The 25,141-nt window shown below is 43.6% G+C and overlaps 1 protein-coding gene across 1 annotated transcript in view; it reads right to left on the bottom strand.

Annotated features, from left to right (window-relative positions):
* Nucleotides 1–25,141, bottom strand: part of WDR27 (WD repeat domain 27) — a 181,434-nt gene that overhangs the window by 137,048 nt on the left and 19,245 nt on the right. Inside the window, exons 3-12 of the mRNA XM_008067492.1 lie at nt 19,099–19,169; nt 18,494–18,614; nt 14,948–15,062; nt 13,696–13,796; nt 12,625–12,692; nt 12,238–12,356; nt 11,718–11,800; nt 6,816–6,894; nt 4,036–4,113; nt 933–1,030 (exon numbers count right to left, since the gene is read on the bottom strand). Coding sequence (XP_008065683.1) covers nt 933–1,030; nt 4,036–4,113; nt 6,816–6,894; nt 11,718–11,800; nt 12,238–12,356; nt 12,625–12,692; nt 13,696–13,796; nt 14,948–15,062; nt 18,494–18,614; nt 19,099–19,169 — 933 coding nt within the window. The remainder of the gene's footprint in view (nt 1–932; nt 1,031–4,035; nt 4,114–6,815; nt 6,895–11,717; nt 11,801–12,237; nt 12,357–12,624; nt 12,693–13,695; nt 13,797–14,947; nt 15,063–18,493; nt 18,615–19,098; nt 19,170–25,141) is intronic.

Genomic DNA, 25,141 nt, shown 5'->3' with positions numbered 1-25,141 from the left:
ATATTTACTGATAATACTACATATCTAATTTCCCAAAAATATTTTAAAACTTCTTTGGCTAGAGTCATATAAAAAATAAGGGGAATTTAGCAGGGTTCTAAATGATCTTTAGATGACCCACTTAAACTCTCTGGATGGGGGCGGTAGTCAGGGTGGGGCAAAGTGCATCCAGCCTGGACAGAGGCAAAGGTGCATCTCACTTGTAAGTAAATCCCACTTGCAAGACAAGCCCACAGAGCAGAAACACCAAAGGAAGCTGAGGCTCTCTTATAGGCTGCCTCTTACCTTCCTTCAAACATTATTTAGGAAAAACACTGAGGTTCCCTGACAGAAGTTTGTGATGGCATGAAGATGTGTTTAAAGCAGAGAGCAGCTGCTGTGGAAGTGGAGAAATGCTCAGCCCTACAAAAAACAGCCCCAGTCAAGGGATCTGGCAAGGAAGGGATGCCACGCAGTCACCACGACACCGTCCAGCAAGACACCATGCAGCAAGACACCGTCCAGTGCAACATCAACCAGCACAACACTATGCAGCGTGACACTATCCAACCCATCAGTGAGCCAGGGACCATGTCTCCAGAGTACATGGTGATGACTAGGTCAGATTCTGTCCATGAGCGTCTTCCCACCAGGCTCCCATTACAACTTCTGTAGGAACATCATGTATGTAGAAGGCAAACCCAGGTGAGCTCACCACTCCAGATTCAGACACCAGTGAGCAAGTGCTGAGCTTGGTCCCAAGTGAGGAGTGAGATCCTCGGCGATCATCCCAACTACAGTTGAGTGATAACTGAGTCTTGATTGTTATCTGGACCAAAATGATGCCACGCAATGTCAGGTAACCAAGGTCTCTAAAACTTATTTACAAGCGACTAGTGAACAGAACAAAAAACTTTTACAAACAACACAATGCCCAGCCTACTGATGCATACCTGAGTACTGGACACAGCCCACAGTGACCGGCCCACAGGTCGCAGAGACCTGTGCACTGAGTGTGGTTGGTAGAGAACACTCCAAAGGGTACGCCTCACTTCAAGTCCGATCAGAGACGGCAGGAAGCAAAAGAGAATCCAAAGTGAGATCAGAAACAAAAATAAACTAGAAATGAAGTCAGTTCCCCCCATTCACATGTATAACTTTATTCCTTTAAACTTGAATATATATAGGCTCTTACATTCAAAATCATGAAATAGCTCTTTACAATAGACTTATATTCCATATTGCAAAAAAAGACACCGATTATACATATAAAGTAGCACAGATTTATCCCGTTTGATACAAGCCAGTGTGAAAACTGTAGTGATCTGGGGCGAGGGTATTTAGTGAGAGAAAATATGTCTTTCTTTCCACTCTCTGTGTTCTTTGTGAGCGGCTATCCAAACACATATTACTCAGATAATCTATAAATGATTTACATTTACCATGAAAATAATTCTATTCTGTTTCCAAAAGAAACCAAGGAAGGCTGGGCAAAAAGGACTAACACTGAAACTCAGTGCCCTGATGGGACAGGCAGGTGAGTGCCAGGCTGTGAGGAGGAGCACTGGCCCAACCCACAGGCCGTCTCGTTTCAGGTGAGAGCTCCCATGTTATACATTAGCAGGGCCAAGCAGAGTATCCTCAGGGGTGCTCAAGAACCTTGCGCATTCTCCACCTCATTCATGTCTCCAGCTGTAAACCGCCGGTCCTGCATAGCTGCTGCAGAAGCAAAAATAACAGAAGCACCAGGGACCCCACACACAGGCGGGAGAGACATGAAGTCACATGCCCGCTCTAAGAAGTAGGGTCTGCTGAGGACATGCCACGCCTGTTACTTGTACCATCTATATCCAGAAAAAACTGGTGAGTTCTGGGTTCAGTGGCTCAGCCTGTAATCCCAGCACTTTGGGAGGCCAAGGCAAGTGGGCTGCCTGAGCCCACAGGTTCAAGACCAGTTCAGGAAAATTGGCGAGACCCTCTCTCTACAATAAATTTTTAAAAATTAGCCAGGCACAGTAGCATGCGCCTATAGTTCCGGCTACTTTTTGAAAGCCTGAGGCGAAGGTTCACCGTACCCCAGCAGGTCAACGCTGGGGTGGCCGTGAGCATGCAACTGCACTCCAGCCTGGGTGATGGACTGAGACTCCAACTTGAAGAAAAAAAAAAGACTGGTGAGACCAGCCACACCAGGAACCCCACCAAGTTGGGAGGTGTCCACGTGAGTCCTCCTCTGAGTAAACACCTGCCTGACCCCGCATGTCATTCAGAAGCCTCGCCGCCTGTCGCTGCTGCTCCGCAGGCTCTCAACAGACGGCCATGAGAGTTAAAAATATATGAAAGGTGCATGTTGGGCAAGGAGAGTTGGGGGTTCCTCATGGAAAAAAAAGCCACCACAAACATGGACGGTCACCAGAACTCTATGGCATTTCGTTTCATGAGATCCAGCTGCCCTTTGTAGCAGGTACCTGCATAGTGTCAACCACCTGCTCACCTGCAGAGCAACAGAATGGAGCAGGACAGCAACAAGGTTGAAGGAAAACAGGAATAAACTCAGGAGAACTTAATATCAGTGTTGTTATAGACTCAACAATGGTTCAAATGTACACAGGACACACATGAACATAAGTGTGGTTTTAAGTAAAGTAGCCCATACTCTCTCCTTAGACAATGTAATCTTCCACCAGGATTGGGAGGAGCCCTAGAGGTCCCCTGAAGGCCTTCAGGCTTCAGATGGATGCACCCAAGCACAGAGCCTCAGCCAGCATGGGCCCAGCCCAGTGGACACAAGCTCTCCCTGATGCCACATGGGCACATCCTGTGGAGACATGGGCTCTCCCTGACACCACACGGACCCAGTCTATGGACACAAGCTATCCCTGATGCCACACGGGCCCAGCCTGTGGACATGATCTCTCCCTGATGTCACACAGGCCCAGACCTGTGGACACAAGCTCTCCCTGATGCCACATGGGCCCAGCCTGTGGACAAAAATTCTTCCTGATGCCACATGGGCCCAGTCCTATAGAGACAGGCTCTCCCTGATGTCATATGGGCCCATCCCTGTGGACACGAGCTTTGATACAACATGGGCGCGCCCTGTGGAGACGGGCTTTCCATGACGCCACACTTACCACCCTGTGGAGCTATGGCTCTCCTTGATGCCAAACGGGCCCAGCCTGTGGACATGAGCTATCCCCAATGTCACACAGGCCCTACCCTGTGGACATAAGCTCTCCCTGATGCCACACAGGACCAGTCTGTGAACACAAGTTCTTTCTGATGCCACACGGGCCCACCCTGTGGAGACATGGGCTCTCCCTGATGCCACACAGGTTCAGTCTTATGGACACGAGCTCTCCCTGATGCCACATGGGTCCAACCCATGGACACGAGCTCTTCCTAACACCACACGGGCCTGGCCCGTGAAGACATGGGCTTTGCCTGACACCACGCAGGCCAAGAGATGCTCAGAAGACATAGCTCTGACACTTCCACCAATTATTCCAACATGCCATGAGAATGAGCACAGCTATAGTATTCTCTAAGCCAAAATGTTCACAAAAATGAGAGCTTTCTGAAGAGTTCAGAAAAAACTAGCATATTTAAAAAATTAAATGTGGCTGAAAGGACATACATATAAATAATATGACATGGGCCAGGCTCAGTGGCTCAGCCTGTAATCCCAGCACTTTGGGAGGCTGAGGCAAGTAGACTGCCTGAACCCATGGCAACTTGGCGAGACCTTGTCTTTACAATAAATAAAAAATTAGCCAGGCATGATAGCGCACACCTGTAGTTCCAGCTACTTGGAAGGCTGAGGAGGAAGGATTGCCAGAGCTTAGCAGGTAGATGCTGGAGTGGCCATGAGCTAGCTACTGCACTTCAGCCTGGGCAACAGAGTAAGACTCCAACTCAAAATACATATATATGACATGTACATATTCATGTGCATATACACATGCAATGTCTTATGTCTGTTTGAAAATAATCTGTAAAATCATATTTTGAAGGTCTCATGAGGTTATTTCAAATCTACTTTGAATATAGACTGCATACCATTTATAATTGTTCTTGCATTTTGAAGATCTTTTACCCTCATTCTTGATGTTAGTCTTTGGTGAAAACATGGTTACACTGTGGAAAGAAAACTCTTACATCAGTCTCAAAATTCTTAGTATTGAAGAATACTAAGCTTCTTAAGATAGTTATATTTTACAGTGAAAAACAGTTGCATATGTAGAGATATCTGCAAAAAGCTTTCAGCAGTTCCCTCAGTCGCCCTCCAGTTCATGCCCTCACCTCCTCTCATGTCCTTCATTCTGCCTCAGAGATGTCACTATGCTACACATCCTCTGAAACACCATTTAGAGTTATAATAGAGTCCAAACCTGAGAAGTAGCAATTTGGCTCTTTACTCTGCCTCTGAACAGTCAAATTTTCAAGGAGGAAAATCTCCTTCAAAGGCTGCCATGCCCGGGAGCAGTTGTTGCTCAGAATTGTGGAGATATTATTAACCAATGTGAATGGACTGCAAAGGTAAAACCCCCATCATGAGAAGGTTTCAGAAGATATCAAGGTCACTGATAGGTGGAGATACTAGGCTTCAAGTAATAGAGACCTCTAATTAAGTTGGCCTAAACAATGAGGACAATACTACTACACATGATAAGAACTTCAGAGTTAGGAGGCACTGCAGCTGGCTAAACTCTCTACTCAACAGCAGCAAGGGCCCAAGTTCATTTCATCTTTCTGCTCTGTCATCTTTGGTGTGTCTGCTTGGACTTTAGGCCAGGACTTTCATGGTTGCGAGTTGGTTGCAATTTCTACCATCTGGGAGTTACATTCTGACATAACAACATTCATAGGATGAAGAGAAATGTCTCTTCCTGTGTCCTATTTTGAGAGGGAAATTACCTTTTGCAGAGGCTCCAAGCAGATTTCCCTTTACGTCTTATTGGTCAGATGTGGGTCACATACCTACTCCTAAAGTAATGACTGTCAACAAGATCACCAAGATTGCTTTACACTAATCAAGATTTACCCTAAATTAGAAATGGAGTAGCTTCTAGAACAAGATCGGGGTTCCACAAGCAAAGAAGAAAGAGGTAGTGGCTGTTGGGTAGGCAGCCAGCAGGGTCTGCTCAGATAATTTTTGATGCTTTTATATTTTAGTACCATTTTCTAGTAGTTTATTTTGAAAGAAGTATGGGAGACGATGGACTCATTTGGATTAAGTTTTTCATCAGAAAAAAAATAAGGTTATAAAAGGACTCTGGGCTTTTCTTGCTCAGATCTCAGGTTGGTTCTCAGGGCCACCCACATCTGGCAATCCGGATCCTCATGTCCCTGGTCTCCAACATGAAGACCAGCACTCACGACATCCCTTAATATGAAGGGACCTAGAAGTTTGCTCAATGATCCAGATGCCACCATCCCTGAGCCACCCCACAGGACATAGAGTGAAATGTGGTGTTGCTGAGCATGAATCCAGAATTCATTCACCCATCCATCTAATGAGCATCCATCCACTTACTGATCCATCCACTCACTCATCCCTCCACCCTACTCACCACTCATCCATATCTCAATCTATCCATCCATGCACCTATCCAACAATCCACCTCTTCATCTACCCACCCATCCATCTCTTCTTCCAGCCACTAACTCACCCACCTCTCATCCATACATCTCTCCACCCATCCGTTCACTCATCTCTCATCTCTCCACCCACCCATCTCTCCATCTTCCTCTCCACCCATCCACCCACTCATCCATCTCTCCATCTATTCAACCACCCATCTCTTCATCCATCCACTAACTTATTTACGTCTTATCCATACATCTCTCCACCCATCCACTAATTTATCTCTCATTCCTCCATCCATCCATCCATCCATCCATCCACCCATCCAGAATTGTCTTGTGAGAGGATCCAAGATGCCAAGTGCTGTCCCAGGCATAGGAGTTTACAGAACAGGTAAGTAGAACACAGTCACCACAGGTAAGGCCAAAGAGAAAGGGTAAAGGAGGAAGGGGGCTTGAGGGGTGGGAGAGGCTGCAGTTTCACATAGAGAAGCCTGGGACTGTAGCCTGGAGCAGAGCAGTGGCCCTTGTGAGGGGTAGGGGTGGGTAGTGGAACAGGTTGGGGGACTTGGTAGAAAAGAGCACCAACCAGGGAGATATGTGTGCTCTGAGGTCAGAGACCTCAAGTAATAGGGCTGTTGTGGGAGCTATTTTAAGACACATAAAGTGTCAAGATTGGGGTAGCAGGAGAGTAATACATCTGCATTTTATACAGAAAAGTCCAATTTCCTTTGAAAAATCTGGGGATTGTGAAGGCTTTGTTCTAGTTTCTCGAGTATCCTGTTGCTGTCTATATCCTTGTCACTAAACAGCCTCACAAAGTCAGTCTTGCTAACCCAGGTTCTGAAGATACTAAAGGTTAATGTTCTGAGGTTACAGCAAAGCTGTGTTCTGAGAACAGGCTACACTATCTTACAACATCATCACTGTCCCCCAGTCCATACCCAGCAGCCTCCCTCACCTCATTTGGAATGACCTTATGACCAGACAAGGACCCAAGGGGATGGCCTGAGGCCCAGCACACAGTGAGTGACCCTAAGCGTTTGCTGTGGCAGTTGCCAGAGACTGGGACAGCTTGGGTCTAACCTACCATGTATGACTTCCTGTTTACACCTGTCTCTCCTCATAATGTGACCCTAAAGGGTGTGTTTTTGTCCCTATTTATGCATTCTGTCCATGTTTAGGTCCTGCATCTGTGGCACTGGTGTCTCTCTAAAATCTCCATGTCTGTCACTAACATGAGTTTTACTAACTGTGGTGCTGATGTGTAGCCAGACGACATCACTTTACTGTGGAAAACCAGGGGCTGATCCTTCAGATGACTCTGTGCAGCTGTAGAAAGACAAGTTTAAAGAAGAAAAAAATATTTAACATTACAATTTCATTATGGACAGGCTCTTTACACAAACAGAAGGAGCTTCTGACTTGTAAAATTAAGAGGTTTTATACCTGAAGTCAAAACAACCAACTCCAGCAAGAGATTAAATCAAGGAGAATAAAAGGAGAAGAAATTAACACGTTTTGTCTCATTCTTTAAATTATACTATATTGCAATATGTTTGCTGCTATGTGTCTCAAATACTCAGGGACCTCACACCAGGCCTTTCACATTGTGCTGGCTGCAGGCCACATGTCACCATCCGAAGAGGCAGTGCAAGAGGTGAGAGGCCTAGGGCCCAGCTACACATGGAGCTTCACTCACAGATACCACTCCCAGGATAGTGAACAAGGTCTCTATGGAGTGAATGTCTCCATAAATCAGTGATAGACTCAGTCTCTCCACAAATGAAAATCTCAATGATCTTAAGTCAGTTCAAGTTTCTTGTTATGCTTTGTATTTATCATATGATAGAGTAATAAGAAAGATAAGCTACTAATAATCATATCAATACATTTTAATGGTAATAAAATTTCTTGCCCTGTTTTTAACATATTTTATGTTTTCCACAGCACTGCTGATTGATTAAAACTCTGACACAGCATAAACTTAGCACAATTATTTGCAAATGTCAGAAATGCTTTTAAGCCAAATACAGTTTTGCCATAACTATTTACTTTTGCCTAAATTTAATACTTTGTGTTCAATATGATTATTCTGTATAATATTACAAAATAGGTTTAGAAAAATGGATAACTGCATAGTACTGAGTAATTATAAAGATAGTTATCTTTTTAAAAACAAAGAAATTCAGTTTTGTTTCTGATACTATTTAGATTTCTGGTAGTATTTCAGGACTACTTACTGATAACCTGAACCATATTCCCATCTAGAACCAAGTGACCCTAAGAAGCAGAGTATTGATTTTATATTTTGGACATCTCATGGTGCCAAACCAAAGTCCAAGAGGTGACTAAAACTCTGTGAGCCAGGTTTCTGCCCCAGGCCTGGGAAACACCTGCCTTGCAGGCTCACAGAGGGCAGAGCTAGACTTGGTGTCAGGCCGGAGGGGAAGGAGGCCACCATACAGAGCTGGACCCCAAAGGGACCCTCAGCAGGAGGAAGACTAGAAAAGTAACTGCCCCTAGGAGAACCCAGGAAATGAATCATCTAAGCCACAGTATCAGGAAAAGGAGGAAAAACCTTCTCCAAGAAAAATAAAATATTGCCAAGAGGAAGATAATTTCAGGATAAAATACAAAGTTATGGGTGCATAAATATACTTCCTTATGAGAAAGTCTTAAATATACTAAAGTTTATAAATACACAATTGCATATTATGTTTATAACTGTGTTAAGCATTAAAATATAACAGTTTATCATATATATTCTGTTTACATTGTTCCTATTATGCTTTGGTAAGTAGAGGAAGGCAAACTTTGAGATTATAACATTACCATAAATCAAACACACTAATTTTCCATGTGAATATTTTCTAAACAACACACAAAACATCAAAGTATTAAAATTCTATCACCTTCTTGCTACAGAGAAATTGTGATCCCACAATAAATCTTAATGTTTATATAACTGTTCTTACTGAAGGTTTGTCCTAAAACATATTATAGTTAGTTGTAAAACACAGTATGTCATATAAACTATTCTGAAATAAGAAGATCTATATTAATCAAAACTTTAAAATTCTACTTCTGGGGCAACCCCCTTGGGGTCCCCTCCCACTGTGGAAACTTTTCTGTCTTCCCAATCAATCCTGCTTAAAAAAAAAAAAATCCCCTTCTAAGGGGTGATCTAAATAGAACATATGTAAGAAGAAAAGTTACAGAAACAAATGAGTTCAGTTTCAGAAGACAGAGAAAGAACTGTGTGACTTGTGTCTTACATGTAACAGATGTTCATACAGAGGTTACGCCCAGGCCCAAGTGCACAGAACCTGCCTGGGGGGAACAGAACACACCTGCCCTAGTGCAGACCTGACACACAAAGTCCTGCAGCACTTAGAACAGAAAGCTGGTGCTGCACGTGATTTTCTTGGAGTGAAAATATAGTCTGAATTTTGGAAAAGCATCTGAACAACCGGGTATTAGTCCAACTATTTGCAATTTTAATATTGGTTAGTCAAGTTTTCCCAAAAACAATTTAATAGAAATGTTTATATATACATACAATTACTTTTGGTATTAATTAAGCGAATAATTCAAAAAGACTTTTTACACTGCACAACAACGTAAAGGCACTTAGTGCAATTGAACCACACACCTAACTATTAAATTTTGTTTTATATACACTTTACAATTAAAACAAATGCATAAATGAACAGAAAGTGTTTTTTAAAAGAACATGAAAAATAGTCCGGGCTTGGTGGCTCAGCCTGTAATCCCAGCACCTTGGGAGGCTGAGGTAAGTGGATTGCCTGAACCCGCGGGTTCAAGACCCGCCCAGGCAACCTGGTGAGACCTCATCTCTACAACAAATCAAACTTTAGCTGGGTGTGGTAGTGCATGCCTGTAGTTCCAGCTACTTTGAAGGCTGAGGAAGAAGGATCACCGGAGCCCAGCAGGTCAAGGCTGCGGTGGTCAGGAGCGTGCCACTGCACTCCAGTCTGGGCAACAGAGTGAGACTCCAACTTAAAAATAAATAAATAAAAATAAAAGAATATGAAAAACAGACTTCTGCCACATAAATAAAGTAGAAGACCATATCACTTACCTAGGAAGCACTTTCAATGTTTCATTAATATAATGTCTCCAAAGGAAGCAGTTCATGCTTTGAGGAGCTGCGATGCAAAAAGTGAGTGCTGACTGTCACTGCCTGTGTAGTGTGCTAATTAGGCATGTAGGCTAAGTCTCCCATAGAAAAGGCCACAAATACCAGATAAAGAAAATGCTTCATCTTGTTAGAGGGAGAAAGGACATTAGGATAAGATATGAAAACTGAAGTGAAGCTGTTGATGGCACTGACGCCAGTCACACAGGCCTAGGGTTTGCACAGCCTCAGAGGACCTGGAGGCAGAAAAAAGGCCTAGATCCCCTACAGGAGAGGCACAAAGACACAGCAGAGACACACACAGCACCGAGACACCTGCCAGCTCGCCTCCCCCTGGCTCAGGAAGCCATGCCATACTCGTCCCAGGCATATCCAGTGGTTTAAAAAACATGAAACTACGAGTCTGTACCACCAAACTCCTAGAAAGCAACATAAACCTCCTTTAATGGAAAGTCCTGCACTTCCATTCAGTTTCTAAAAAAAAAAACAAAAAAACAAACCAAAAAAACCCTACAGTCCAATTGATCTGATGAAAATTGATGCACAAATCCTCAATAAAATATCAGCAATTCAAATTCAACAACACAACAAAGACTATGCATCATGGGGTTTACTCCTGACATGCGGGACCCAGTTTTATACTCAAGTTCAATCATACACCTAATTTTAAATTTTTACACAAACTATTTCAGGTACAGAAACAGAGAAAGCTCTCCCCAACTTGTCCTACAGAGCTAATATACCTCAACACCAAAACCAAACTTGAAAAACAAATCACCCTAGAATACCAATCCAAAAAGTCCTACACAAAATAGCAGCAAAGAGATAAATACAAATGGAATTTATCACAGCAAAAACCATGGTTGATTCAACATAAAAGATAATCAATCACCTCATGTGTAATCAGGGAAACACAAATGAAATCACAAGATACCTTTGTGTCTCTATCTGGTGAACATAAATTCTAGAGTCCAATAACATCCAGTGTTGGTGAGGATTCAAGGTATGAGAGCCTCCAGATGCTGCTAAAATAGAAACCGGCAAACCCCTTAGAAAACTTTTTGCCATTATCCAGTCAACTTGGAGAACCTTCCCCCAACTGCCCAGCAACCCCATGCCTGCTGAGGTCACTGGAGCCCCTGCACACATGGGCACAAGAGGTGCCAGACAGCTTTGCTCACAACAGCAATGGCCTGGAAACAGGCTGATGTTCATCAACAGTAAATCAACTGTGGGCAAATAAACTGCAGTGCATTCAGACATCCAAATGCTGTGTAGCAATTGAAATAAATCTAACAAACAAAGAAAAAAAGGCAAATCACAAAAGAATGTACAAAAGAAGGATCTGAAACTCTGATCCTCTGTAAAATGAGGGCAAAATATACCTCCTGAATATTACTCAGGAGAGAAAAATGTCCTCAGAGGAAGACTGCCCTGAGAAGTTCTGGAAGAAGACAAAAAAAGCCCGAGGGTCAGCCCGAGCCAAGAGAGGAGGGGAGAGAAGAATGGAGAAAGGGATGAAAAAAGAGAAAAATATATTTTTGAGACAATCAGGAATAATGAATTATGGCCTGGCTAATACAAGATACAAAAAATTACCGCTGGTTTTGACATAATATGGCTAGGTAAGAACATGAAAGTTTCAGAAATGCATACTGAAGCGTGTAGGAGCAAAACAGCATGGGGTTTAGATTTACTTTAAAATTCTTCAGGAGAGAAAAAAATGTTCTCACAGTCAATGATTATGGGGGCTCACTATGTACCCCCACTGAGCTGGGGTCCAGAGGAACAGCTTTCAATATTTCAGAAAGTTTCTGAATCTTGGTGATTATGCCCAGTTCAGGACAAGAAGCATCTGGCATGTTCTCTACCACAAGTAACAGGAAGGAGATGAAGGCAAGAAGGAAGCACTGGCAGAGCAATGTAGCCATCCTGATGGGAAAGGGAGCTTATTAATCTCACATTCTTATATTTCAGGGTACATTGTACTAACCAGATCTTTTTTGGCTAGCAGGCTTAGCACTTTTTTCCTCAACAATTCTGAGACACAGTGGAGAGGTTGGTAGGACACAGGAGCTAAAATAAAAACAAAACTGTATAAAACCATGAGAGCAAACACCATACGATAGAACTTTTTCAATGAAGCACACATTTGAAGGACAGTTATAAACAGCTGATTCTGTAGACACGGATATATAATATTTGGAAGTAAAAACTGGCAAGTTTATCCTTATTAATTTTAAAATATGAAAATTAACATATTCCTAATAAAAATGCTGTTTTATAATTGACATTCTATCCTAAAATAAAAGTGTTTCACATGAAAATAAACTACAAACCATTTCAATTTTAAACAAGATGGAAGCAACTGCACACAAAAAATATTTCTTTCAGACAGGATTAGTGTGGCTAGGCGTTTACCCATCCTTACTTTTGTTTCTCAAAATGAAAGGAAAACGAAGCTGCTACCGCTTGATGAGCATACACACGTACCCCACACTCGCAAAGACTACCTGGTGAGCACCGAAAGATGCCTTCCCATGTGGGGGAACTGCGCCCCAAGCAACGCGGCCAGGTTGACCTCCACCACAGTGATCTGCCTTCCAAACAGGGACGTCAGCAAGCAGAGTGCCTGTAGGGATGGGGTTTTGACACAATTAGCAACATCACGGGATCAAGGGAGATGATTAACTGTGCAGCCACACACTCAGCATCAAACCTGCTTCCTATACCCTGTTAGTTGCATAACAGTTACATCATCTGACTGCACTGAACTGTCATTCCTAAGAAACGTTACACACAGCCAGTCAAGAGGATGTAGTGCAGAAGCAAGCACACACCAGCCAGAGAAAACAAGCTCACTGTGCAGGAGGTGGGCATGGTGGAGACTCACAACTGACCTGACGACCACTGGCCTCACTCATCACGGCACACGATCCAGCAACACGGATGCTGAGGCTCCTAAAATCTAAATGCAGCAAAGGCAAACCAACACTGTGAAAGGCAAGTGTGGAAGCTGAGCACTCAGGGAGTCTCTGCCTGGTCTCGTCATGTGTGTTCACCACACCCAGGATTAGTGCCAGGGCTGGGACACAATGCTGAACAAGACCAGCAGCTAGGTCATCAAGCATGAGCTCACACACACAATGTGAGGGTAAAGCTGTGATCGTGCTGAAAAGAAGGATAGAGTTTGTAGTAAGAACCTGCACCTGGACCAAGCTGGCAAAAAGTGAGGTGAATCCTGAGGAGGAGCAGGAACTGGTCAGCCCAAGGAAGGAAATGCTGGATGCTGGTGCCCACAAACCCCTTCCTTGCAGAGCAACAAGGAAGCCCCAGGAGTGGCTTCCCCGATGAGGTGTGGGCCTGGGCCCAGGTGAGGATGCCCACTGTGTCCTAAACGAGGGGGAGCGACAGAGTAAACTCTGCATTTCAGGAATCTCACCACACCCGTGACCCCCACACCAGGGCGGAGGAAAGAAATGTGGGAGGGAGGTCTTGGCTACTATTTCCACATTTCTGGTGGTGACAGAAGCTGAGGAAGGGAGCCAAGGTGGGGAGCAGAGCACCCCTGCTCAAGTCTAGATGACAGAGTCTGGTGCCTGAGAGGTTCTTCAGGTCCAGGGGATTTGGTCAGTGCTGATGGAGGGAGGGAATCGAGTGCAGGAGGTAAGGGGCCTCCATGAGGAAGGGAGGGAGGAAGCAGGGACCGAAGGAGGCTGCAGTTAAATGTTGACTGCCCCAGAGGTTAGGGAAGGGAAATATGCAGCTGTGACCTCTGGAGTCAGCAACACAGAGGTCACTGGTGACCTGAACAAGAGCCAACTGTTGCTAATGATTGAAGGCATCTTATCCTCAAATTCAAATTAGCAGGCTTTCTCCACGAAAACTTTTACTACCCTAATATATGAGCCAAAGGAAAATGAAAGTTGCACACAATTTATATCAAAGATTACTTGCATTCAGAATCTTACCCTTGTAGTACAAAACAGCTTCCAATTCAAGGCTTGCCAAGTTAAATATGAATAAACCAGCTGAGCTTCCAATCCACACACATTTGGTTTTCTCAGGAAGGCTAATTTTTAAAAAGGAAAAAAAAAACCATGAATCTTATCACTGGATGTTCTGTTCTATAGCATTTCACTCATGGCTTCAAATTCAGCTGGGAACATAGTGTCACGCCTCCATCCCATCCCAGCTCCTCTCTGTGGTGTGTACCTCGCAGGACACCCTGTACCCTGGCATTGCAGACAGAGACGCAGCAACATGATGGCCAAGGCTACTCCAAAAGAGGCTGCCTCCCTGTCCTCTAGGGCTTTTTGGGGAGGTGAACATAATTATATAATCTTGAATTCCGGCTAAACAGGGATCCTTATGTTGTCAAATATTGATATTTCCATAGCCCACAAATAAATACCAATAAACGACATGTGGTCTGGGGTTAATTTTAAATGTGTAACACATGGGAGAAAAGGGTAGAATATTGTGATGACCATATCCCCTTTCCAAAAAAGTCCTGTTACAAAGGCAAAGATCTGCCTTGATTTTGGAGAGCAAAATTAAAAATAATCTAATTCCTTTCATTAAAGATACTTAAATATAGTTGACCAAGTTTATCAGCTTTAAGATTTAAAACATGTAATTCTGAGAATACTTACATGAATAATCAATTCAGGAATACTCAAAGAAACAAACATATTGGTTTTATTTTGTTCTTTTTTTGTTTAAGTTTTAAAACAGAGTTTATTAGTGAGAAGAGAAGGGAAAAAGGAAGATTCATGGCAGAAAGACCTGCCATGGGCAAGTTTCCCAAAATGAAAAACTGCACCATCTTAATCATTCTTAGAAAATGAACCTGGCTGGGCACGGTGGCACATGCCTATAAATCCCAGCACTTTGGGAGGCAGAGGCGAAAGAACTGCCTGAGCCCAGGGGTTTGAGACCAGCCTAAACAACTTAGAGAGAACTTATCTCTTCCATAAGTCAAAAATATTAGCCAGGCATGGTGGTGCATGGTGGTGCATGCCTGTAGCTCCAGCTACTTTGAAGACTAAGGTGGAAGGGTCGCCTGAACCCAGCAGGTCAAGGCTCTGGTGGCTATGAGTGTGTCACTGCACTCCAGTCTGGACGACAGTGAAACTCCGACTCAAAAAAAAAAAAAAATGAACCTGTCAAGAATGTAGGAGGTTTTCTTTGTGGGCCTTAGGCCAAGTTTCTTGTACTTACAATCCACACTCAGAATTTAGAGTGAGTGAAAGATCACAGGGTGCAAGTCTCAGGACAGGAAATGCTACTTCAATCTCCTCTCCCAGTTCATCCACAGAAGGAAACTGATGCTCTTCTAGGAAAGAGAATTATTCATAACCTGAGACATTATTAAACACACCAAACAAGTCTAAAGGATAACAAATGAAATACCAAAATGTTGTTGTAAATACATAACGAGAGGGGACCCAAAAGAAACAGGATTTCTAAAAACTTATTTATTCTTACAAATTTAAACTTCAGTCATCTGCAAAGTACTCTCCGTTTGGTGCAATATAACTAATGAGATGCCTTTTCCACTGCTCAAAATAGTTTTTGAACTCATCAATTTGGAAGCCTTTTAGTGCTCTGTCGTTTTTTGTTTCACCTCTTACACATAAGCTGTTGGGAGCCAACATCTACAGCTATGTAGTTGAGGCCTATGAAGGCCCATGATGGAGATCTGTTTTTGACACAAAAGCATCAGTGACACCTATAGTGTTGGTATATGAATAGTGACTTTTTGTATATGTGACATAAAAGCTTATATTATTTAGAAGTAAACCTTTTACACTGTTAGACTAAAATTTTGGGTAAGGCCTTACAGCAGAAAACATTCTGTACTTTAAGTTTCCATTTCTCTCTGACTCTCCGAGCCATTGTTAAGTCTCTGTTTCTCAGGAGTAACCATGCAGCCTTTGTTCCTGTAAGCACTCTATAAGCAGTTTCTCCCAATAGCTAAAGATTAGCAACCAAAATTGTTTTAAGTTTTGTTTTCCTGCCTCTAGCCAGGCAGAACGTGTCTAGTTTCACTACGTGTCAAAACTCTCAGCTTGCCTCAGCCCCTGGCCATCATCATGACAACGGTGCTTTTCCTTGTCCAAGAGTGTGACAACCACTGTTTGATTTATTCACTTAGATCAAATTTTCTATAAGAAAGTTTAGAAATATATATATACACAGTTTAGTTACCCACATATAACACTATGTGAACCTGTGCTTGCTACTTCACTTCCTTCTGCTTGGAATTTGTCCTCTAATATGCCTGTGTATGGTAGTAATGAAACCCAGTTACAGGCCCGTTGGAGAGTAAAACCAAAGTACTCTTACTTATCTCTGGATATACTTTTGCACTTTGGATTTCTGCTTTAAGGTGTCGACTTCAGTGTCCGGCAGACTTCAATGGTAAAGTACACATTGGGTTGTCACACACTGTGGTTAGCGTTTTCTGTCTCTCACTAATTAGCATTTCACGAGGGACTCTGGAGTACAGTGTCTGTGACGGGCTTTGAAGATTTAAAGTTTAAAGCTTGCGAGACACTGAGACTAGTGCCTCTCTATTTTTTTTTTCTGACTAATGTATGTTCTATCATTTTATTATAGGTATTTGGAGACATAGAAAAGTATAATTTTTAGCATGCAACATTTATGGCTGGTATAAGTTTTGTGCTTGGGAATTGTCTCCTGATATGCTTGTGCATGGCACATAGAGATCCAGTCACAGGTGTATCGGGGGACAAAACCTTGGCATACTTTTCACTTTTATAGGAAACATATATTTACATAGTAAGTTGGGGGATGTTGATACCAGTGTCTCTTTCTTCCTTATTTTTATGGATTTAGGGTTTGAGGGACACTGTACTCAATGTTCCTATTTCTTCACTCAGTTTAGGTTTAGTTAAACTGTAATCTTGAGGTACAGTAAAATTAATGTATGCTTGCATGGGAAACATTATGCTTGATTGAATAGTAAAATTTAGTTATTATTATGGTTATTCATTGTACTAAAATAAAAATAGCTGTTAATGAAAGTTTTGTGAAATCATCATGCTTCAGAGAGTTTGTTATCTATTGTGCTTGAAACATGTTAATTTTGTAATGCAGATTTCCACATATATTGGAATCATGCGCCCCCAGCAGAAATATTTCATACTGCTGGAGGTTAAGAAAAATGGTATAAATTCTGGTGTTAAACTGAGAATAAACGGACTCAGTCCTGATCAGACTGATCCCAGAAGAACTGCCTCTAAGTGGTTTCTTCTCGCCGCGTCCTGATCCTCCGATGCAGGTCCAACTCCCCTCAGGTCGGGGCCAGTCCCCGACAATAAGCACAACCAAACATTTCGCTTTGAGGACTTTTTCATCCACGGAAACAAACAAAAAAAGTCACTGGTGCAAGATCCGGGGAATAGGGAGGGATGGGCATGGGGTCAAAAATTGCTGAATACTCAATGTGGTATTGGCAGTGCATTTTCATGGTAGAAGAAACAGTCAGTCACCTGTTTGCCACAACTCAGGAGTTTCTTCTGCAAATCATGATGCAACCTTCTCAAAACTTTCAGATAAAAACTTTGGTTGAGGCCGGGCTCAGCCGGTTACAGGTTGAGGTGGCTCAGCCTGTAATCCCGCGCTTTGGGAGGCCAAGATGAGTGAAATGCCTGAGCCGGCGGGTTCAAGACCTGCCTGGGCAACTTGGCGAGACCTCATCTCTACAATAAATAAAAAAAAATTAGCCGGATGTGGTAGCGCACACCTGTAGTTCCAGCAACTTGGAAGGCTAAGGCGGAAGGATCGCTGGAGCCCAGCAGGTCGAGGCTGCGGTAGCCGGGAGCATGCCACTGCACTCCAATCTGGGCAACGGAGTGAGACTCCAACTCAAAAAAAAAAAACTTTGATTGACCGTTAGATCTGGAGGAACAAATACCAAGTGTACCACAATGGGCCCAACCTCCAAAAGATAATTCCAGTTTTTTGGGGTCCCCTGTCATATTGCTACAATAACACAAATCATGTACGAAGAAAAATGATAAAAAATTATACCCTGTATCACAAGGTAATAATTCAAGCACAGAGTCAAGAAAGAGGATAGGGAAGAAGAAATAGTTGATTCAGAGTCAATTTAGCTTCACTTTCACAAAATGGGCTTAAGATTTGCTTCAGTAATAAGTGGGTATTTAGAGAAGTACTAACGAAAACCAAGATTTAAAGCATTAGGAAAAAATAAGTATATCAGATAAAAGTGAAGTGTGCAGACAGAGTAGGTAGGTGCAGGTGGCATCTGTGATGTGGAGACCAGGTAAGGATGTGGAGGGTGTGGGCAGGAGCAGGTGGCATCTGTGACATGGACACCAGGTGAGGACATGGAGGGTGTGGGCAGGGCAGGCAGAGCAGGTAGCATCTTTACCATTTGGTGTACTCGCCCTTTGTCCCCCCAGTACCCACAGCATGGTGACCACCCATGGGGGCTAGAAGCTGCTGACCAGGGCTCATGCTGTCCTTTCTCTGACCTGCCTCACCACCTCCACACACGTCCCAGCCTTCATCGGCCCATAGCCTCCCATTTGCCTTCCCATCTTGACCTCCAAGGGCCCGTGGTGTTTTGAGGTCACAAGCTTGGGCTCCTCCTCCACTGGGGCCTCTTTCCTCCACACCCGTCTCCGCTCTGTCTGACCAAGGACCCTGAACTCAGAGCCCTTGAGGCAAGGCCCTGCCAGAGGCCTGTGGAGCATAGAGCACTGGCATACACACCTGGCTGACTGCACAGCCCAGACAGAGTCCTCCTGGTGAAGAAGCTCTCTCTCTTCTTCTGGAGGTTAACACGTGCCATACAACGGTAGTGGTGTCTTTCAACCAAACTGAAGATCCAAAGCTGCAAAGGCAAGGCACACATAGACACATCTCCACATGGTGCTTATGACAACGCAGCAAAACCAAGGAAAAAGCACTGGGAGCAGGCACACCATGACAGAGGGGCAGCTTGGGGCCCATGGAGGCTCTGGGACGGTTCTTCTCTAAACTTCAACACCCACTCTGGAACCCTTCCTTCATGCCCACTCCCATGGTCTCAGAGTACCCCCTCACTGACTGGGCACCTGCTAGGAAGCTGACATCGTGATTCTCCCACGTAGGCCTTCCTCTAGATGCTCCCCCAGGCCACTCCAGGGGGCCTAGGACTCTATTAACACCCCACCCCCGGTGACACTGAGACACACAAGGTTACTCTCAGCACACTGAGGTTGACAGGTTTCTTCAAATCACAAGAAAATACAAAGTAATATAAAACCCAAGACCTTCTGTGCACATGTTCCTTTTAGCACTGGTTGAACACTGGAGTGTGATCCCATGGTTCTCACCTGGCCATCAGCACACCCTGTGATCAGCTGCTTACTCTCTGCATCGATGAACATACTTAGAAGAGGATAGGCTGTGGGAAGGAGCATAGGAGTTTCTGTATACACACCTGGTATCATTTAAACTGAGAACCATCAGCTTTTAATATTTCTTGCAACCAAGTTTGAACTATTCTGAAATAATTTCTTCACCAAAAAGTACAAGCTGAAAGTAAATGCAAATTATGGAAACTCCATGAGCAGGAGGAAGTCAGGAAAATTACCCCACAAGAAAGTAGGTAGCTGTCATGAGCCTACCACCACAGGCCCGGAACCCCATCCCAGTGCCAAAAAAAAGGCCTGGTGCACCCTGCCCGTTGCTGAGACACTGTCCCCATAGCTTTGGAACCAAATCCAGAGGGGAGCAGCTGGTGTCCAGTCAGCACTGCGCTTAGGAAATGATTCCTGGGTCAGCCAGACACGATAAAATCATAGACTTCATGATGGAGACAGCAATGACACGGAGGTCTTTTTTTTTAAAGTGTTGCCTAGAATATTATTTCATTTTAAGCTGACTCTAAACTGTCAAGAATTTAAGAAAATTAGGTAAGTGAATATTGTAAAGTACTGTGAAGAGAGTTGTAAGTCCTAAATAAACGAATAAATAATGTCAAAGTTCAAGTTTACAATTGTTCTCGGTAGTCAAAAAATAATTCCACATAATTAATTTCAGGAAGAAGATTCCAACCTTCTTCTAAGAAATGTACTTTACCCCTGAGACGAAGCAATGCATTAGTGCTGTTAAGAAATACCACAGTCTACACATGCATCAATTCATAAATTCACCTCAGGAAGAATGTTGAACCTTTGAAAAGACACAATAGTAACTCTGCCCATCACCAAGTATCTGCATATTCTCTAAGTGGCATTTGCATGTTACTTATCTCAAGAGAGAACCTCATCATTCTAATTTCCTATTTCTGTTCTCACAGGAAAAGAATACACACAGAGAGCAACTAGAACACCAGTCCCACAAGCTGCAAGGAGGGAGACAAATGTGGCAACATGGTGTGACGCACGCCCAGGACATCATGTGCAGCCTACCCCGTGCTCCCAGAAGTACCTCCATCCTGTTCTGTGAAATCATGTACTGGTTTCACTGACCACCAGAAATACAGTTGGAGGAAAGAACACAATTACCCTGGACTCCTGAGCTGTACAAAAACTCAAGGCCTGGCCAGCGGAGTGGGACTGTGGTGCTCTCCTACCTGCACAATGGTCTACAGGGTGGCCCTGTCTACAAGTGCCTTTGTCCTGTGCCTTGTGTCCATGGGGCAACAGAGGGCTGGGTCTTCCTGCAGTGGCCAGGAGTTTCATCTGAGAGCAGATCTGCTTTGCTCCTTTTCAAAACAGAAAGGCTTATTCTCCAAGCACAGGACTAATCTAAAGTCACAAACTTCAAGGACATTAACTATGAAGTGAATCCTTTCCATATGTGGAGGGAGTAAACAACTCTGAGTGAGGCTGTCGGACCCACCTGAATGTCCCCGTCCACCTCATGGAATACCACATGCACTAGGAGCCTCTGGCTACACACAGTCCACTGAATATAGGAAAGGTTTTTACATTTACCTGACAGCACAGATGAGGTGTATATTAATGATCCCATACAATGGTCCCAGACCTTTGGACAAACACAGGATTCTTAAGAAGAAGTAAACATATTGCCATTATTACAATAGCTTAAAATAAGCATACAAATCATAAAACTGTGGAAACACAATAAATATATCAGAATCATAAAGAAAAAAATGAACATCATTTCCATATATTTAATCCTATGGGATTTTAAAAATTGGAAGCAAAATAAGACAAGGTTAGAAACCTTTCCCAGGTACTTAAGCACCACTGCCAAGGTAGAGGTGTAAACAGAAAAATGCTGCAGTCCACACCATCAGGTGCACACTCATGCCAGTCCACACACCGTCAGGTGCACTCATGTGTCAGTCCATATCCTGTCAGGTGCACACTCCTTTGTCAGTCCACAGTCAGGTACATACTCGAGTATCAGTCCACACCCTGTCAGGTGCATCCTCGTGTCGGTCCACACCCTGTCAGGTGCACACTAATGTGTCAGGACCACATCCTGCTGTGTACAAACTTATGTATCAGGTCACATCCTCCTGGGCCAGGGTCAAACCCTCAAGTGTTAGCTGGATGGAAACTGAATTTGTGTTTTATTTTCCTTAATTCAGAGCTTAATTCAGTTCTGACTGACTCCTCCACTGCTGAAACCTGGCTCTTCTGCCCTGGGTCCTAGGATATCCTGCAGACCTGCACCAATGCTTGAGCTCTCCAAGGCCTGAGTTTGGGAGTAGAAAAGCTAGGCCACAGGAGCTGTCCTGTCAGGAATCAGAACCTAGCCCCTCAGCACAGCCAGCAACCCAGTCCAAACATCAAGGCTTCATGCTTGTACTAAAACCAGGACATCAGTCATCTTAGAGGAAGGTGGTTGAAACAGCATTCCTTGTGTGACAGTGACTGCCAACCTCGTTCAGTACCCTTAGTCACAGGTATCTTTCCATAGCACTTGTCCCATCCACAGGCTGCCCTGTGTCACCCCTCACCTTAAAGCTTCTGTCCTCGGACACGGAGATGATGGTGTTTGCCTGCCAAGGACAGAATTCCACCGCAGTCACTGAGCCCAGGTGGCCATGAAGCTCAGCCAGGATGGCCTGAGTCTGAGAGAAGTTGTGAAAGAAGATCAGTGATGGAACTTTCTGGTGACCGTTATTATCAAGGAGTTACATGTATGTCATAGAAAACAGTTCCTACTAAATTAAGTCTACTTTACACGAGTCCTTCTTCCCAACTTGGAACTCTGTCCATAAACCTAGACAGCAACATTCTGCCTGAGCTGAAAGGGACGCCTAGGCAACCGCAGGCCATGGTATCAGTACCACTGGAAGACACTAGCTGCCAAGCTGACCCCACGCAGATGGTAAAGCAGGCATCTCCTCAGCTCCCATCTTCCGGCTATCCACACCTGTGCCCTGAGGCTCTTTTCTGTTGCCTGGATGCCCTAGAGCAGTCCAACAGAGCAGGGTGGAGGATGGTATGCCCTTTATTCCCCAGCCCTTCCTCTCCCTCCCTCCCCCATCAGTTAGAATGGATCTACCCTATGTTCCCTCTCCTTCAGCATCTACTCTCCAATCAGGCAGTTTCTAAGTAAGAAAGGATGGCATGATATGAACACTTAAGAGTTATCTTATCCTTCATAAGTCCCTAAATCCTCCCAGAGTCGAGGTAGCACCCTAGTATCAGTGTCTCAAGCTGGAATTCCACAACACGCTTGAGAATTGGGGTAGTGAGAGCATCAAGAGTTCCTAAAAGCCAGTCATCTCCCAAGCAGTATCCATATGGGACCCCAGACACCTCAGAGCAGAACATTTTTCTTGAACTTTACAGTATTCAGTTGAAACAAGAGAAATAACCCCTAATGTACATGCAGAAAAAAAATACATATATGTTATATATATGATAACAACTTACAAATAGACACTTAACTCTGGAAAATAAATTCATTCATTCATTTTGAGTTGGAGTCTCACTCTGTCACCCAGACTGGAGTGCAATAGCATGCTCATGGTTCACCATAGCCTCAACCTCCTGGACTCAGGTAATCCTTCCACTTCAGCCACCAGAGAAGCTGGGACTACAGACAAGTGCCACCACAGTTTTGTTCTATTTCATTTTTGTAGAAGCGAGATCTCTCTGTGTTGTTACCTAGGTTGGTCTCTAACTCCTGGTCTCAAGCAATCCTTTTGCTTTAGCCTCCCAAAGTGCCAGGATTATAGACATGAGCCACTGTGCCCAGCCTGGAAGATTTTCTTCAATAATACAATACATGGCCATCAATAAATATAACTTAGAATACTGACTATATTATGCCAATTACATCAGATTGTTCAAAATAAAAGGCAAGATTATAACATGTAGGAATAGAGATAGTTATGAGACTGTTAAAAAATGGGCATTTTTATTTTCTGCAATTTTTATAAAATAAAGCTCATTGATTATCTGTAAATAACATTATACCCTGAAAACTATTTAAGTTGTTAAGTCATAAGTCTTTAAAATCAAATTTCACAAACTGCTCACTGGCCGAGCTTCTTGTTAAGGATGTGCTATTTGTGGACTCATCTGATGTCTTGGCAGCCCACTCACCCATGTCCATAAAGCTACTCTCCCCCAGTGACTCTCCCATATGTGATGTGCCTGCTGCTCCGGAAGCACAGAGAGGCTCCACAGTTCACATCCACTTGGAGCAGACTCCCGCTTCCTCCTCTGGAACACTCATGGCTCTCAAGGGCATGGCTGAGGCCAACCCTCGCTGATCAATGATTTCTGAGACCCTGTCTGTGTCTTCCTTCAAGCATTAACAGCTTTAAGTATCTTTCTAGTTCACTTTGGCTTTCCTTTTCCTGAAATAAAGATGTTCACTCTTTCCCTTTTAGTGGTCAGTTTTGTGACAAATGCTGCAGTGGCCTAACATTAATCCACTGAATTAACACAAAATGTTTGCAACAAATGTTCTAAACACAGCTCAAATGCTGGCCTACCAGGAAGTTTGCACAGACTTTTAAGGCAGAAATGATGGCAGCCCCTACCCTAGTTCCTAGACACATTTCCTCATGGTCTATGGCTTAGCATCTGATGTGAACTGTTTTTATCTGTGAGCCTTAGTTTCACAATTAGGTCAAAAATTATAAGAGAGAAACATCTTCTCTTTGTATACCCCAGATGTCCGGCATACACCCGGCCCAAGATTATCACTTAAAATTTCGTGCCCAACCTCTTTCATCAACAAATCTCTTTAAAGTGGATTTTAGCAGGAAAAACAATAGCAGACAAACAGCTTGTGTATTCACTCGGCAAACAGAATCCTCAACAGAGCTCAGACTTTGGATAGTCACCAAAATCAGGTTCAAGCAGAACACAAACTCAGAGGAGACAAAAAGCCCTTCTCCGTGTTCTCAAATCCTACTTCTTGCATTCTCACTTGGTACCACTATAGTAAAAGCTGAATTCTCCAGGCAAATACTCGAATTAAAAATCCTATGACCAGGTTCGTGACCCACCCAGGCAACTTCATAAGACCTCGTCTCTACAATAAATCAAAAACTAGCAAGGCATGAGAGCGCATGCCTGTAGTTCTGGTTACTTGGAAGGCTGAGGCGGAAGGATCGCCTGAGCCCAGCAGGTCGACACTGGGGAGACCATGAGCGTGCCACTGCACTCCAGCCTGGACAACAGAGACTCCAACTGAAAAAAGAAAAAAGAAAAAAGAAAAAGTCATCCCTGATGCCCAGTTTTCATATAAGTGTCCAGGATTTGTATAAATACCAGTACCTGGTTCCAATGTCATTCCAACTGTAAGATAAAGATCTGTTTTCATGTGTTTTCCCTAACATCCCTTTAAAAGTACACCAATTAAAAATATTCTTTTAAAAAAGAGGGCAGAAAAGAGAAAGTAAAGGCAGGCAGGGCCGCAGCACCTGGGAGGTCATTAGCTTTCTGTTCCACTACACTCCACATGAGATGTGCAATCTTACCTTGATATCCAGCACGGAGATTTTGTTTCCAACACACACTGCAACAGCATGATCATCCGGGCTCAGCCTTAAGCACAGTACCTCTTCCAAAGGTGTGCCCATGACCATCCCTTGAGGGACTGAGCCTAGAGCGAGTTCCATCATCAGGATCAGTTCGTCAAATGCTTACAGACTACATTCATACTAGAAGGAAAGCACTGACTACATAATTCTCTAAAATTAGTTGGAGAATGACAATGAGCTTAGAAATGATTTTGGTTCTTTAAAAGTAGCAAAAGCACTGAATATTACAAATTCTTTGAAAAACATTTGGAATAAGGACTCATCTATAGGGCACAGACTCAGCGTTGTCAAGAACAGGGGTCCTCAAAATTTTAAAATAGGGAGCCAACCCGGGCTCGGTGGCTCAGCCTGTAATTCCGTGCCTTTGGGAGGCTGAGGTGAGTGGATTG

The sequence above is a fragment of the Carlito syrichta genome, unplaced genomic scaffold, assembly GCF_000164805.1.
Source record: "Carlito syrichta isolate Samal-C Ts95f unplaced genomic scaffold, Tarsius_syrichta-2.0.1 Scaffold309642, whole genome shotgun sequence".
NCBI classification, from domain to species: domain Eukaryota; kingdom Metazoa; phylum Chordata; class Mammalia; order Primates; family Tarsiidae; genus Carlito; species Carlito syrichta.
Note: the sequence above shows the minus strand (reverse complement) of the source record. Positions and strands in the feature narration are given on the sequence as shown.